The sequence below is a fragment of the Coturnix japonica genome, chromosome 17 (assembly GCF_054131305.1).
Source record: "Coturnix japonica strain WE chromosome 17, WE-NBRP24, whole genome shotgun sequence".
NCBI lineage: Eukaryota > Metazoa > Chordata > Aves > Galliformes > Phasianidae > Coturnix > Coturnix japonica.
Window position 1 is genome coordinate 431,769 of NC_140679.1, and position 17,227 is coordinate 448,995.

A 17,227-nucleotide genomic window follows, 5' to 3' on the forward strand; every position below is an offset into this window, starting at 1 on the left:
GTGACCCACATTATGGGGTGACACTTATGGGGTGACACTTATGGGGTGACACTTATGGGGTGACACTTATGGGGTGACCCACATTATGGGGTGACACTTATGGGGTGGCACTTATGGGGCTGCCCCACACTTATGGGGTCTTGCTCCACCCCACACATCCGGGTTCCTCCCCACCCCCCCTATGGGCGGAGCTATAGGGCCGAGCCCCCCCCCCCCCTTATAGGGCCTCTTATAGGGCCGCATTGCCCCATAGATCAATCCGAAGGTCACAGGGACCCACAGCTCGGCCCCATAGAGGTGAGTTCGGCCCCATAGATTTGGGGTTCTGCCCCATAGATTGGGGTTCTGCCCCATAGAGGTGAGTTCTGCCCCATAGAATGGGTTTCTGCCCCATAGAATGGGTTTCTGCCCCATAGATTGAGGTTCTGCCCCATAGAGGGGGGGTTCTGCCCCATAGCACTGAGCTCTGCCCCATAGATTGGGGTTCTGCCCCATAGAGGTGAGTTCTGCCCCATAGATTGGGATTCTGCCCCATAGATTGAGGTTCTGCCCCATAGATTGAGGTTCTGCCCCATAGATTGGGTTTCTGCCCCATAGAATGGGTTTCTGCCCCATAGATTGAGGTTCTGCCCCATAGAGGGGGGTTCTGCCCCATAGAGGTGAGTTCTGCCCCATAGATTGGGGTTCTGCCCCATAGCACTGAGCTCTGCCCCATAGATTGGGTTTCTGCCCCATAGATTGAGGTTCTGCCCCATAGAGGGGGGTTCAGCCCCATAGAGGTGAGTTCTGCCCCATAGATTGAGGTTCTGCCCCATAGATTGAGGTTCTGCCCCATAGAGGTGAGTTCTGCCCCATAGATTGGGGTTCTGCCCCATAGCACTGAGCTCTGCCCCATAGATTGGGGTTCTGCCCCATAGAGGTGAGTTCTGCCCCATAGATTGGGATTCTGCCCCATAGATTGAGGTTCTGCCCCATAGATTGAGGTTCTGCCCCATAGATTGAGGTTCTGCCCCATAGAGGGGGGGTTCTACCCCATAGCACTGAGCTCTGCCCCATAGATTGGGTTTCTGCCCCATAGATTGAGGTTCTGCCCCATAGATTGAGGTTCTGCCCCATAGAGGTGAGTTCTGCCCCATAGATTGGGATTCTGCCCCATAGATTGAGGTTCTGCCCCATAGATTGGGGTTCTGCCCCATAGAATGGGTTTCTGCCCCATAGATTGAGGTTCTGCCCCATAGATTGAGGTTCTGCCCCATAGAGGGGGGGTTCTGCCCCATAGCACTGAGCTCTGTCGCATAGATTGGGTTTCTGCCCCATAGAATGGGTTTCTGCCCCATAGATTGAGGTTCTGCCCCATAGATTGAGGTTCTGCCCCATAGATTGGGGTTCTGCCCCATAGAATGGGTTTCTGCCCCATAGATTGAGGTTCTGCCCCATAGATTGAGGTTCTGCCCCATAGAGGGGGGGTTCTGCCCCATAGCACTGAGCTCTGTCCCATAGATTGGAGTTCTGCCCCATAGATTGAGGTTCTGCCCCATAGATTGGAGTTCTGCCCCATAGAGGTGAGTTCTGCCCCATAGATTGGGGTTCTGCCCCATAGATTGAGGTTCTGCCCCATAGATTGAGGTTCTGCCCCATAGATTGGGTTTCTGCCCCATAGAATGGGTTTCTGCCCCATAGATTGAGGTTCTGCCCCATAGAGGGGGGTTCTGCCCCATAGAGGTGAGTTCTGCCCCATAGATTGGGGTTCTGCCCCATAGCACTGAGCTCTGCCCCATAGATTGGGTTTCTGCCCCATAGATTGAGGTTCTGCCCCATAGAGGGGGGTTCTGCCCCATAGATTGGGGTTCTGCCCCATAGCACTGAGCTCTGCCCCATAGATTGGGGTTCTGCCCCATAGAGGTGAGTTCTGCCCCATAGATTGGGATTCTGCCCCATAGATTGAGGTTCTGCCCCATAGATTGAGGTTCTGCCCCATAGATTGAGGTTCTGCCCCATAGAGGGGGGGTTCTACCCCATAGCACTGAGCTCTGCCCCATAGATTGGGTTTCTGCCCCATAGATTGAGGTTCTGCCCCATAGATTGAGGTTCTGCCCCATAGAGGTGAGTTCTGCCCCATAGATTGGGATTCTGCCCCATAGATTGAGGTTCTGCCCCATAGATTGGGGTTCTGCCCCATAGAATGGGTTTCTGCCCCATAGATTGAGGTTCTGCCCCATAGATTGAGGTTCTGCCCCATAGAGGGGGGGTTCTGCCCCATAGCACTGAGCTCTGTCGCATAGATTGGGTTTCTGCCCCATAGAATGGGTTTCTGCCCCATAGATTGAGGTTCTGCCCCATAGATTGAGGTTCTGCCCCATAGATTGGGGTTCTGCCCCATAGAATGGGTTTCTGCCCCATAGATTGAGGTTCTGCCCCATAGATTGAGGTTCTGCCCCATAGAGGGGGGGTTCTGCCCCATAGCACTGAGCTCTGTCCCATAGATTGGAGTTCTGCCCCATAGATTGAGGTTCTGCCCCATAGATTGGAGTTCTGCCCCATAGAGGTGAGTTCTGCCCCATAGATTGGGGTTCTGCCCCATAGATTGAGGTTCTGCCCCATAGATTGAGGTTCTGCCCCATAGATTGGGTTTCTGCCCCATAGAATGGGTTTCTGCCCCATAGATTGAGGTTCTGCCCCATAGAGGGGGGTTCTGCCCCATAGAGGTGAGTTCTGCCCCATAGATTGGGGTTCTGCCCCATAGCACTGAGCTCTGCCCCATAGATTGGGTTTCTGCCCCATAGATTGAGGTTCTGCCCCATAGAGGGGGGTTCAGCCCCATAGAGGTGAGTTCTGCCCCATAGATTGGGGTTCTGCCCCATAGAATGGGTTTCTACCCCATAGAGGTGAGTTCTGCCCCATAGATTGGGGTTCTGCCCCATAGAATGGGTTTCTACCCCATAGAGGTGAGTTCTGCCCCATAGATTGGGGTTCTGCCCCATAGCTGTGGGTCAGCCCCATAAGTGTGGGGCTGGGATGAGGACGTGGAGGTTTTGGGTTGGACTTTGGACCCCATTGATGTGGGGGGAGGAAAGGGGGGGGGGAACAAAGGGCAGATCTATGGGGCTGATGTGGGGCTGATGTGGGGCTGATGTGGGGCTGATGTGGGGCCACGGATCTATGGGGCAGGACTGGGGTCAGGACCCCCAAATCTATGGGGCAGGACCCCCAGATCTATGGGGCTGGATTGAGGTGAGGAGACCCAGATCTATGGGGCAGGATTGGGGCTGGGACCCCCAGATCTATGGGGCAGGATTGGGGTCAGGAGACCCAGATCTATGGGGCAGGATTGGGGTCGGGACCCCAAGATCTATGGGGCAGGACCACCAGATCTATGGGGCAGGATTGGGGTGAGGAGACCCAGATCTATGGGGCAGGATTGGGGTCAGGACCCCCAGATCTATGGGGCTGGGACCCCCAGATCTATGGGGTTTGATGGGGACCCCCAGATCTATGGGGCAGGATTGAGGTCAGGACCCCCAGATCTATGGGGCTGGGACCCCCAGATCTATGGGGCTGGATTGAGGTGAGGAGACCCAGATCTATGGGGCTGGATTGGGGCTGGGACCCCCAGATCTATGGGGCAGGACCACCAGATCTATGGGGCAGGATTAAGGTCAGGACCCCCAAATCTATGGGGCTGGGACCCCCAGATCTATGGGGCTGGATTGAGGTGAGGAGACCCAGATCTATGGGGCTGGATTGGGGTCAGGACCCCCAAATCTATGGGGCAGGACCACCAGATCTATGGGGCAGGATTGGGGTCAGGACCCCCAGATCTATGGGGCAGGACCACCAGATCTATGGGGCAGGATTGGGGTCAGGACCCCCAAATCTATGGGGCAGGACCACCAGATCTATGGGGCAGGATTGAGGTCAGGACCCCCAGATCTATAGGGCTGGGACCCCCAGATCTATGGGGCAGGATTGAGGTGAGGAGACCCAGATCTATGGGGCAGGATTGGGCTCAGGACCCCCAAATCTATGGGGCAGGACCCCCAGATCTATGGGGCTGGATTGGGGCTGGGACCCCCAGATCTATGGGGCTGGATTGGGGCTGGGACCCCCAGATCTATGGGGCAGGATTGGGGTCAGGAGACCCAGATCTATGGGGCAGGATTGGGGTCGGGACCCCAAGATCTATGGGGCTGGGACCCCCAGATCTATGGGGCTGGATTGAGGTGAGGAGACCCAGATCTATGGGGCTGGATTGGGGCTGGGACCCCCAGATCTATGGGGCAGGACCACCAGATCTATGGGGCAGGATTGGGGTCAGGACCCCCAGATCTATGGGGCTGGGACCCCCAGATCTATGGGGTTTGATGGGGACCCCCAGATCTATGGGGCTGGATGGGGACCCCCAGATCTATGGGGCAGGATTGAGGTCAGGACCCCCAGATCTATAGGGCTGGGACCCCCAGATCTATGGGGCTGGATTGAGGTGAGGAGACCCAGATCTATGGGGCAGGATTGGGGTCGGGACCCCAAGATCTATGGGGCTGGGACCCCCAGATCTATGGGGCTGGATTGAGGTGAGGAGACCCAGATCTATGGGGCTGGATTGGGGTCAGGACCCCCAAATCTATGGGGCAGGACCCCCAGATCTATGGGGCTGGATTGGGGCTGGGACCCCCAGATCTATGGGGCAGGATTGAGGTCAGGACCCCCAGATCTATAGGGCTGGGACCCCCAGATCTATGGGGCTGGATTGAGGTGAGGAGACCCAGATCTATGGGGCTGGATTGGGGTCAGGACCCCCAAATCTATGGGGCAGGACCACCAGATCTATGGGGCAGGATTGGGGTCGGGACCCCAAGATCTATGGGGCTGGGACCCCCAGATCTATGGGGTTTGATGGGGACCCCCAGATCTATGGGGCTGGATGGGGACCCCCAGATCTATGGGGCAGGATTGAGGTCAGGACCCCCAGATCTATAGGGCTGGGACCCCCAGATCTATGGGGCAGGATTGGGGCTGGGACCCCCAGATCTATGGGGCAGGATTGGGGTCAGGACCCCCAAATCTATGGGGCAGGACCCCCAGATCTATGGGGCAGGATTGGGGTCAGGACCCCCAGATCTATGGGGCTGGGACCCCCAGATCTATGGGGTTTGATGGGGACCCCCAGATCTATGGGGCAGGACTGGGGTCAGGACCCCAAGATCTATGGGGCTGGGACCCCCAGATCTATGGGGCTGGATTGAGGTGAGGAGACCCAGATCTATGGGGCTGGATTGGGGTCAGGACCCCCAAATCTATGGGGCAGGACCACCAGATCTATGGGGCAGGATTGGGGTCAGGACCCCCAAATCTATGGGGCAGGACCCCCAGATCTATGGGGCTGGATTGGGGTCAGGAGACCCAGATCTATGGGGCTGGATTGGGGCTGGGACCCCCAGATCTATGGGGCTGGATTGGGGTCAGGAGACCCAGATCTATGGGGCAGGATTGGGGTCAGGAGACCCAGATCTATGGGGCAGGATTGGGGTCAGGAGACCCAGATCTATGGGGCTGGATTGGGGCTGGGACCCCCAGATCTATGGGGCTGGATTGGGGTCAGGAGACCCAGATCTATGGGGCTGGATTGGGGCTGGGACCCCCAGATCTATGGGGCTGGATTGGGGTCAGGAGACCCAGATCTATGGGGCTGGATTGGGGCTGGGACCCCCAGATCTATGGGGCAGGATTGGGGTCAGGAGACCCAGATCTATGGGGCAGGATTGGGGTCAGGACCCCAAGATCTATGGGGCTGGGACCCCCAGATCTATGGGGCTGGATTGAGGTGAGGAGACCCAGATCTATGGGGCTGGATTGGGGTCGGGACCCCCAAATCTATGGGGCAGGACCCCCAGATCTATGGGGCAGGATTGGGGTCAGGAGACCCAGATCTATGGGGCAGGATTGGGGTCAGGAGACCCAGATCTATGGGGCAGGATTGGGGTCGGGACCCCAAGATCTATGGGGCAGGATTGGGGTCAGGACCCCCAAATCTATGGGGCAGGACCACCAGATCTATGGGGCAGGATTGGGGTCGGGACCCCCAGATCTATGGGGCTGGATGGGGACCCCCAGATCTATGGGGCAGGATTGAGGTGAGGACCCCCAGATCTATGGGGCAGGATTGGGGTCGGGACCCCAAGATCTATGGGGCAGGACCCCCAGATCTATGGGGCTGGATTGGGGTCGGGACCCCAAGATCTATGGGGCTGGGACCCCCAGATCTATGGGGCTGGATTGGGGTCAGGACCCCCAGATCTATGGGGCAGGACCCCCAGATCTATGGGGCAGGATTGGGGTCAGGAGACCCAAATCTATGGGGCAGGACCCCCAGATCTATGGGGCTTGATTGGGTTCAGGACCCCAAGATCTATGGGGCTGGGACCCACAGATCTATGGGGTTTGATGGGGACCCCCAGATCTATGGGGCAGGATTGGGGTCAGGAGACCCCCAGTGGCACCCATGTGACCAATGACGTCATCATGAGCAGCACCTCCAACATGGCCGACCCCACCAAGATGGCCGCCAGCGACGTGACAGACCCCACCAAGATGGCCGCCAGCAACATGGCCGCCGCCACAACCAACATGGCCACACCCAATATGGCCGCCGCCACAACCAACATGGCGGCCAGTTCCAAGACGGCGGCTGCCCCAACCAACATGGCTGCCACAAACAACATGGCGGCTACCGCATCCAAAATGGCCGCCGCCAAGATGGCCGCCGCCACAACCAACATGGCCGCCACATCCAATATGGCCGCTCACACCCCCAACATGGCGTCTGCCACAAACAAGATGGCCGCCATAACCAACATGGCCGCTCCCTCCACCTTCATGGCCACCCCAACCAACATGGCCGCCCCCAATATGGCCGCCGCCACAACCAACATGGCCACCACCTCCAACATGGCGGATGCCACGACCAACATGGCCGCCAACCCCATCATGGCCACCCCAACAAACATGGCCGCCCCCAATATGGCCGCCGCCGCCACAACCAACATGGCCGCCCCCAACATGGCGACTCCCACCCCCAACATGGCCGCCGCCACACCCAACATGGCCGCCACACCGGAAACGCTCCGCGCTCTACTTCCGGTCCCCCAGCTCCGCAGCCTGGCTCGCCATTGGCTGCACGAAGACTGCCCGGGATTGGACCCGGCCGCCATGTTGGTCGGCCTGCAGCCAATCAGCGCCCGGATCGTCTGCAAGTCACGTGGCCTGTTAGCCGGCCTCCCATTCGTCGACGCCATCTTGGACGAGCTGGGTTGCTCCGCCCAATGGCGGCTGCCGGAGGGGAGTCACGTGACGCCGAACGCGGAAGTGGCGCTTCTTAAAGGGCCAGCAGCCCATATTTTACAAGGGGAACGGACCCTATTGGATGTATTGAGTCGGTGCAGCGGGACGGCGACGGCCGCCATGATGGCGGTGGAGGTCGGGAAGGCTTTAAAATGGCCGGGGGTGATCGCTGGGACCAGGAAAACGACGCCGGGTTTTAGATTGGTGGAGAAATACGGCCTGAAAGTGGGAGGAGCCGACACGCATCGATACGACATCGGGGGGATGCTCATGGTCAAGGATACGCACAGGGATGCGGTAAAGGGAGGGATGAAGGAGGTAAGATGGCGGCGGGAGGACTTCCGGGGTGTGGGGAAGCACTTCCGGGTGTGGGAGAGGTACTTCCGGGTGTGGGAATGGTACTTCCGGGTGTGGGAGAGGTACTTCCGGGTTTGGGAGAGGCACCCATAGACCCCATAGGGACCCCATAGAGCCCCATAGAGACCCATAGAGACCCATAGACCCCATAGAGACCCATAGACCCCATAGAGACCCATAGAGACCCATAGAGACACATAGAGCCCCATAGAGACCCATAGACCCCATAGAGACCCCATAGAGACCCCATAGAGACCCCATATAACCCGATAGAGCCCCATATCACCCCATAGACCTCATAGGGACCCCATAGGGACCCTATAGAGACCCCATAGACCCCATAGGAACCCCATAGAGACCCCATATCACCCCATAGACTCTATATGGACCCCATATCCCCCCCTATCTCCCCATAGACCCCATAGGGACCCCATATAGACCCATATCACCCCATAGTCCCCATATGGACCCCATATCACCCCATATCCCCCCATAGAGACCCCATAGAGACCCCATAGAGCCCCATAGACCCTATATGGACCCCATATCCCCACATATCTCCCCATATAACCCCATAGGGACCCCATATCACCCCATAGAGACCCCATATCACCCCATATACCCCATATAACCCCATAGAGCCCCATATCACCCCATAGAGACCCCATAGAGCCCCATAACACCCCATAGAGACCCCATATAACCCCATAGAGCCCCATATCACCCCATAGACCCCATAGGGACCCCATAGGGACCCTATAGAGACCCCATAGACCCTATAGGGACCCCATAGAACCCCATAGAGACCCTGTATCACCCCATATCCCCCCATATCTCCCCATAGACCCCATAGGGACCCCATATCCCCCCATATCCCCCCATAGAGACCCCATAGAGCCCCATAGAGACCCTGTATCACCCCATATCCCCCCATATCTCCCCATAGACCCCATAGGGACCCCATATCCCCCCATATCCCCCCATAGAGACCCCATAGAGCCCCATAGAGACCCTGTATCACCCCATATCCCCCCATATCACCCCATAGACCCCATAGGGACCACATATCCCCCCTATCTCCCCATAGAGCCCCATAGAGACCCCATAGAGCCCCATAGACCCTATATGGACCCCATATCCCCCCATATCTCCCCATATAACCCCATAGAGACCCCATATCCCCCCCCATCTCCCCATATCCCCCCATAGACCCCATAGAGACCCCATATCCCCCCCCTATCTCCCCATAGGGACCCCATATCACCCCATATCCCCCCATATAACCCCATATAGCCCCATATCACCCCATAGAGACCCCATATCCCCCCCATCTCCCCATATCCCCCCATAGACCCCATAGGAACCCCATATCCCCCCCCATCTCCCCATAGGGACCCCATATCACCCCATAGACCCCATAGAGACCACATATCACCCCATAGATCCCATAGAGACCCCGTATCCCCCCCTATCTCCCCATATCCCCCCCTGTCTCCCCATAGAGACCCCATATCCCCCCATAGATCCCATAGGGACCCCATATCACCCCATAGAGACCCCATAGACCCCATATGGACCCCATATCCCCCCCTATCTTCCCATAGAGACCCCATATCCCCCCATAGATCCCATAGGGACCCCATATCACCCCATAGAGACCCCATAGACCCCATATGGACCCCATATCCCCCCCTATCTCCCCATAGAGACCCTATATCCCCCCATAGATCCCATAGGGACCCCATATCACCCCATAGAGACCCCATAGACCCCATATGGACCCCATATCCCCCCCTATCTCCCCATAGAGACCCTATATCCCCCCATAGATCCCATAGACCCCATAGGGACCCCATATCGCCCCCTATCTCCCCATAGACCCCATAGGGACCCCATATCACCCCATAGACCCCATAGGGACCCCATATCCCCCCCTATCTCCCCATAGAGACCCCATATCCCCCCCATATCTCCCCATAGAGCCCCATAAGGACCCCATATCCCCCCATATCACCCCATAGACCCTATATGGACCCCATATCCCCCCCTATCTCCCCATAGAGACCCCATATCCCCCCATATCTCCCCATAGAGTCCCATAGGGACCCCATATCCCCCCATATCACCCCATAGACCCTATATGGACCCCATATCCCCCCCTATCTCCCCATAGAGATCCCATATCCCCCCATATCACCCCATAGACCCTATATGGACCCCATATCCCCCCCTATCTCCCCATATCACCCCATAGGGACCCCATATCACCCCATAGACCCCATAGACACCCCATATCCCCCCATATCACCCCATAGACCCCATATCCCCCCATATCACCCCATAGACCCTATATGGACCCCATATCCTCCCCTATCTCCCCCTATCTCCCCATAGAGACCCCATATCCCCCCATATCACCCCATAGAGACCCCATATCCCCCCCTATCTCCCCATAGAGACCCCATATCCCCCCATATCACCCCATAGACCCTATATGGACCCCATATCCCCCCATATCTCCCCATAGAGACCCCATATCCCCCCATATCTCCCCATAGAGACCCCATATCCCCCCATATCACCCCATAGACCCTATATGGACCCCATATCCCCCCCTATCTCCCCATAGAGACCCCATATCCCCCCCTATCTCCCCCTATCTCCCCATAGAGACCCCATATCCCCCCATATCACTCCATAGAGACCCCATAGAGACCCCATATCCCCCCCTATCTCCCCATAGAGACCCCATATCCCCCCATATCACCCCATAGAGACCCCATATCACCCCATAGAGCCCCATAGAGTCCCATATCACCCCATAGACCCCATAGAGACTCCATATAGCCCCATATCACCCCATAGACCCCATAGGGACCCCATATCACCCCATAGACCCCATAGGGACCCCATATCCCCCCCTATCTCCCCATAGCTGGTGTTATCAGCTCGTAGAGCCGCCGGTTTCAGTCGCCGCCTGGAGGTGGAATGTGGAAGCGCAGCCCAGGCCCTACAAGCAGCAAAATATGGGGCAGACATCGTCCTATTGGATAACATGGAGCCGCAGGTAACGCTATGGGGCCGACCCCATAAGGGATTCCTATGGGGTGATATGGGGTCTATGGGATGATATGGGGTCCCTATGGGGTCTATGGGGAGATATGAGGGGATATGGGGTGATATGGGGTCTCTATGGGGTCTATGGGGTGATATGGGGGGATATCGGGTCCCTAAGAGGTCTATGAGGTGATATGGGGTCTCTATGGGGTCTCTATGGGGAGATAGGGGGGCATATGGGGTCTCTATGGGGTCTATGGGGTGATATGGGGTCCTTATAGGGTCTATGGGGTGATATGGGGTCTCTATGGGGTCTATGGGGTGATATGGGGGGATATGGGGTCCCTAAGAGGTCTATGAGGTGATATGGGGTCTCTATGGGGTCTCTATGGGGAGATAGGGGTCTCTATGGGGTCTCTATGGGGTCTATGGGGGGATATGGGGTCTCTATGGGGTTATATAGGTTGAGACCTGTAATACCATCAGTGGCCACTAGGGGGCGCTGTATAATGGAGCTCTATGGGGTTCTATGGGGTCCCTATGGGGTTATGGGGTCTCTATGGGGTTCTATGGGGTCTCTATGGGTCTCTATGGGATGATATGGTGTTATATGGGGTCTGTATGGGGAGATATGGGGTGTCTATGGGATCTATGGGGTGATATGGGGTTATGAGGTCCCTAGGGGTCTCTATGGGGTCTCTATGGGGTCTCTATGGAGCTCTATGGGGTTTCTATGGGTCCCTATGAGGTCTCTATGGGGTTATGGGGTCTCTATGGGATTTCTATGGGGTTCAATGGGTCTCTATGGGTCCCTATGGGTCTCTATGGTTCTCTATGGGGTCTCTATGGGGTTCTATGGCGTCTCTATGGGGTCCCTATGGGGTTATGGGGTCTCTATGGGGTTCTATTGGGTCTCTATGGGTCTCTATGGGGTTATGGGGTCTCTGTGGGGTTCTATGGGGTCTCTATGGGGCTCTATGGGGTCCCTATGGGCTTATGGGGTCTCTATGGGGTTATGGGGGCTCTATGGGGTTCTATGTGGTCTCTATGGGTCTCTATGGGGTTATATGGGGTTATATGGGGTCTCTATGGGGGGATATGGGGTGTCTATGGGATCTATGGGGTGATATGGGGTTATGAGGTCCCTATGGGTCTCTATGGGGTCTCTATAGGGTCTCTATGGAGCTCTATGGGGTTTCTATGGGTCCCTATGAGGTCTCTATGGGGTTATGGGGTCTCTATGGGTCTCTATGGGATTTCTATGGGGTTCAATGGGTCTCTATGGGTCCCTATGGGTCTCTATGGTGCTCTATGGGGTCTCTATGGGGTTCTATGGCGTCTCTATGGGGTCCCTATGGGGTTATGGGGTCTCTATGGGGTTCTATTGGGTCTCTATGGGTCTCTATGGGGTTATGGGGTCTCTATGGGGTTCTATGGGGTCTCTATGGGGCTCTATGGGGTGATATGGGCTCTATGGGGTCCCTATGGGCTTATGGGGTCTCTATGGGGTTCTATGGGGTTCTATGGGGTCCCTATGGGCTTATGGGGTCTCTATGGGGTTCTATGGGTTCTCTATGGGGTTATGGTGTCTCTATGGGGTTCTGTGGGGTCTCTATGGGGCTCTATGGGGTCCCTATGGGCTTATGGGGTCTCTATGGGGTTCTATGGGTTCTCTATGGGGCTCTATGGGGTCCCTATGGGGTTATAGGGTCTCTATGGGGCTCTGTGGGGTTCTATGGGGTTATGGGGTCTTTATGGGGTTCTATGAGTTTCTATGGGGTCTCAATGGAGCTCTATGGGGCGATCCCATAAGTGGCCACTAGGGGGCGCTGTATAATGGAGCTCTATGAGGTCCTATGGGGTTCTATGGGGTCCCTATGGGGTTATGGGGTCTCTATGGGATTCTATGGGGTCTCTATGGGGCTCTGTGGGGTCCCTATGGGGTTATGGGGTCTCTATGGGTCTCTATGGGTCTCTATGGGGTCTCTATGGGTCTCTATGGGTCTCTATGGGGTCCCTATGGGTCTCTATGGGTCTTTATGGGGCTCTATGGAGTTCTATGGGGCGATCCCATAAGTGGCCACTAGGGAGCGCTGTATAATGGAGCTCTATGGGGTTCTATGGGGTTCTATGGGGTCCCTATGGACTTATGGGGTCTCTATGGGGTTCTGTGGGGTCCCTATGGGGTTATGGGGTCTCTATGGGGTTCTATGGGTTCTCTATGGGGTTATGGTGTCTCTATGGGGTTCTGTGGGGTCTCTATGGGGCTCTGTGGGGTCCCTATGTGGTTATGGGGTCTCTATGGGTCTCTATGGGTCTCTATGGGGTCCCTATGGGTCTCTATGGGTCTTTATGGGGCTCTATGGAGTTCTATGGGGCGATCCCATAAGTGGCCACTAGGGAGCGCTGTATAATGGAGCTCTATGGGGTTCTATGGGGTTCTATGGGGTCCCTATGGACTTATGGGGTCTCTATGGGGTTCTGTGGGGTCCCTATGGGGTTATGGGGTCTCTATGAGGCTCTATGGGGTTCTATGGGGTCTCTATGGGATTATGGGGTCTCTATGGGGTTCTATGGGGTCTCTATGGGGCTCTATGGGGTCCCTATGGGGTTATGGGGTCTCTATGTGTCTCTATGGGGTTATGGGGTCTCTATGGGGTTCTATGGGGTCTCTATGGGGTGATATGGGGTTATATGGGGTCTGTATGGGGGGATATGGGGTGTCTATGGGATCTATGGGGTGATATGGGGTTATGAGGTCCCTATGGGTCTCTATGGGGTCTCTATGGGGTCTCTATGGAGCTCTATGGGGTTTCTATGGGTCCCTATGAGGTCTCTATGGGCTTATGGGGTCTCTATGGGGTCCCTATGGGTCTCTATGGGTCTTTATGGGGTCTCTATGGAGCTCTATGGGGCGATGATGCAATACCACAAGTGACCACTAGGTGGCAGCACCACCGTATCTTTTATAGGGCCGCCCCTATTGACCCTATAACGGGGCTATATAGGGCGGCCCTACAACTTATGGGGCGGCCCCATAACTCCCATAGGAGCTTCATAAGGCGGCGGCGGAGGTGAAGGCTCAGCACCCATGGGTGCTGGTTGAAGCCAGCGGGGGGATCACGCACGAGACCCTGCCCCAATTTATGGGACCGAATGTGGACGTGGTTTCTATGGGGTCCCTGACCCACAGCGCCCGCCCCATTGATTTCACATTGAGGGTGGTGAGGGATTAGTGGGGTCTCTATGGGGTTATGGGGTTTCTATGGGGCTCTATGGGGTCTATGGGGCTCTATGGCGTCCCTATGGGGTTATGGGGTCTCTATGGGGCTCTATGGGGTTATGGGGTCCCTATGGGTCTCTATGTGGTCCCTATGGGGTTATGGGATCTCTATGGGTCCCTATGGGGTCTCTATGGGGCTCTATGGGGTCCCTATGGGATTCTATGGCATTATGGGGTCTCTATGGGTCTCTATGGGTCTCTATGAGTCTCTATGGGGTTCTATGGGGTCCCTATGGGGCTATGGGGTCTCTATGGGGCTCTATGGGGCTCTATGGGGCTCTATGGGTCTCCATGGGTCTCTATGGGGTCTCTAAGGGGCTCTATGGGTCTCTATGGGTCTCTATGGGGTCTCTATGAGTCTCTATGGGGTCTCTATGGGGTTCTATGGGGTCCCTATGGGGTTATGGGGTCTCTATGGGTCTCTATGGGGTTATGGGGCTCTATGGGGACTCTATGGGACTCTATGCGGTCCCTATGGGGTTATGGGGTCCCTATGGGGCTCTATGGGGTCCCTATGGGTTCTCTATGGGGCTCTATGGGGTCCCTATGGGGCTCTATGGGGCTCTATGGGTCTCTATAGGGCTCTATGGGGCTCTATGGGGCCCCACGTGGACGTGGTTTCTATGGGGTCCCTGACCCACAGCGCCCGCCCCATTGATTTCACATTGAGGGTGGTGAGGGATTAATGGGGTCTCTATGGGGTTATGGGGTTTCTATGGGGCTCTATGGGGTCTGTATGGGCTTATGGGGTCTCTATGGGGCTCTATGAGGTTATGGGGTCTCTATGGGGCTCTATGAGGCTCTATGGGGTCCTTATGGGGTTATAGGTTCTCTATGGGGTTATGGGGTCTCTATGGGTCTCTATGGGTCCCTATGGGTCTCTATGGGGTCTCTATGGGGTTCTATGGGGTCTCCATGGGTCTCTATGGGTCCCTATGGGGTCTCTATGGGTCTCTATGGGGCTCTATGGGGCTCTATGGGGTCCCTATGGGGTTATGGGGTCTCTATGGGGTTATGGGGTCTCTATGGGGTCTCTATGGGGCTCTATGGGGTTCTATGGGGTCGCTATGGGGCTCCATGGGGCTCTATGGGGTTATGGGGTCTCTATGGGGTCCTTATGGGGTCTCTGGGTCCCTATGGGGTCCCTATGGGGTTATGGGGTCTCTGTGAGGTTATGGGGGCTCTATGGGGTCTCTATGGGTCTCTATGGGGGTCTATGGGGTTCTATGGGGTCACTATGGAGTTATGGGGTCTCTATGGGGCTCTATGGGGTCCCTATGGGGCTCTATGGGGCTCTATGGGTCTCTATAGGGCTCTATGGGGCTCTATGGGGCCCCACGTGGACGTGGTTTCTATGGGGTCGCTGACCCACAGCGCCCGCCCCATTGATTTCACATTGAGGGTGGTGAGGGATTAATGGGGTTATGGGGACTCTATGGGGTTATGGGGTTATGGGGTCTCTATGGGGCTCTATGGGGTCTGTATGGGCTTATGGGGTCTCTATGGGGCTCTATGAGGTTATGGGGTCTCTATGGGGCTCTATGAGGCTCTATGGGGTCCTTATGGGGTTATAGGTTCTCTATGGGGTTATGGGGTCTCTATGGGTCCCTATGGGTCTCTATGGGGTCTCTATGGGGTTCTATGGGGTCTCCATGGGTCTCTATGGGTCCCTATGGGGTCTCTATGGGTCTCTATGGGGCTCTATGGGGTCCCTATGGGGTTATGGGGTCTCTATGGGGTTATGGGGTCTCTATGGGTCTCTATGGGTCTCTATGGGGTCTCTATGGGTCTCTATGGGGTTATGGGGCTCTATGGGGTTCTATGGGGTCTCTATGGGGTCTCTATGGGTCTCTATGGGGTCCCTATGGGGCTCTATGGGGTTCTATGTGGTCTCTATGGGTCTCTATGGGGTTTCAATGGGGTTATGGGGTCTCTATGGGTCTCTATGGGTCACTATGGGGTCCTTATGGGGTTATGGGGTCTCTATGGGTCTCTATGGGGTCTCTATGGGGTCCCTATGGGGTTATGGGGTCTCTATGGGGTCTCTATGGGGTCCTTATGGGGTTATGGGGTCTCTATGGGGTCTCTATGGGGTTATGGGGTCTCTATGGGTCTCTATGGGGTCCATATGGGGTTATGGGGTCCCTATGGGGTTATGGGGTCTCTATGGGTCTCTATGGGGTTATAGGGTCTCTATGGGGTCTCTATGGGGTTATGGGGTCTCTATGGGGTCTCTATGGGGTCCTTATGGGGTTATGGGGTCTCTATGGGGTCTCTATGGGGTCCTTATGGGGTTATGGGGTCTCTATGGGGTCTCTATGGGGTCTCTATGGGGTCCTTATGGGGTTATGGGGTCTCTATGGGTCTCTATGGGTCTTTATGGGCTCTATGGGGTCTCTATGGGGTTATAGGGTCTCTATGGGGTTCTATGGGGCTCTATGGGGTTATGGGGTCTCTATGGGGCTCTATGGGCTTATGGGGTCTCTATGGGTCTCTATGGGGTCTCTATGGGTCTCTATGGGGTTATGGGGTCTCTATGGGGTTCAAGAACCCTTCCCATTAAACACAACCCTGCAAAACCCATTGCTTTATTGAGTCTCTATGGGGTCCCCCATGTAATGGGGTTTTGTATGGGGTCTCTATGGGGTCCCATGTAATGGGGTCCCCCTGTTATAGGGTCGTTGGGTGTTATAGGGTCGCAGTGTTATACCTGCCACCCTATAGGGGTGTAGGTTATGGGGTCTCTATGGGGCTCTATGGGGTCTCTATGGGGTTATGGGGTCTCTATGGGGCTCTATGGGGTCTCTATGGGGTTATGGGGTCTCTATGGGTCTCTATGGGGTCCCTATGGGGTTATGGGGTCTCTGGGTCCCTATGGGGTCTCTATGGGGCTCTATGGGGTCTCTATGGGGTTATGGGGTCTTTATGGTGTCTCTATGGGGTCCATATAGGGTTATGGGGTCCCTATGGGGTTATAGGGTCTCTATGGGTCCCTATGGGGTCTCTATGGGGCTTAATGGGGTCCCTATGGGGTCCTTATGGGGTTATGGGGTCTCAATGGGGTTATGGGGTCTCTATGGGGCTCTATGGGGTCTCTATGGGGTTATGGGGTCTCTATGGGTCTCTATGGGGTCCCTATGGGGTTATGGGGTCTCTGGGTCCCTATGGGGTCTCTATGGGGCTCTATGGGGT

The 17,227-nt window shown here is 56.1% G+C and overlaps 2 protein-coding genes across 6 annotated transcripts in view; one reads left to right on the forward strand and one right to left on the reverse strand.

Annotated features, from left to right (window-relative positions):
- Window positions 1–204: 204 nt before the first annotated feature.
- QPRT (quinolinate phosphoribosyltransferase) overlaps window positions 205–17,227 on the forward strand; it is a 72,050-nt gene continuing 55,027 nt past the window's right edge. Inside the window, exons 1-4 of one of the 4 annotated variants that reach the window (XM_085518221.1) lie at window positions 206–297; window positions 6,528–7,656; window positions 10,631–10,762; window positions 13,803–16,616. In XM_085518221.1, coding sequence (XP_085374347.1) covers window positions 6,538–7,656; window positions 10,631–10,762; window positions 13,803–13,988 — 1,437 coding nt within the window. In that variant the 5' untranslated portion in view covers window positions 206–297; window positions 6,528–6,537 and the 3' untranslated portion in view covers window positions 13,989–16,616. Of the gene's footprint in view, window positions 298–6,527; window positions 7,657–10,630; window positions 10,763–13,802; window positions 16,617–17,227 lie in introns of those variants that run through there. The other 3 variants (XM_085518223.1, XM_085518220.1, XM_085518222.1) reach the window with 3 other exon arrangements.
- Window positions 16,608–17,227, reverse strand: part of LOC146757969 (myosin regulatory light chain 11) — a 33,008-nt gene continuing 32,388 nt past the window's right edge. For both annotated transcript variants that reach the window (XM_085518229.1, XM_085518227.1), the window contains one exon: window positions 16,608–16,662. The gene's annotated coding sequence lies outside the window, so the exon portion shown is untranslated. The remainder of the gene's footprint in view (window positions 16,663–17,227) is intronic.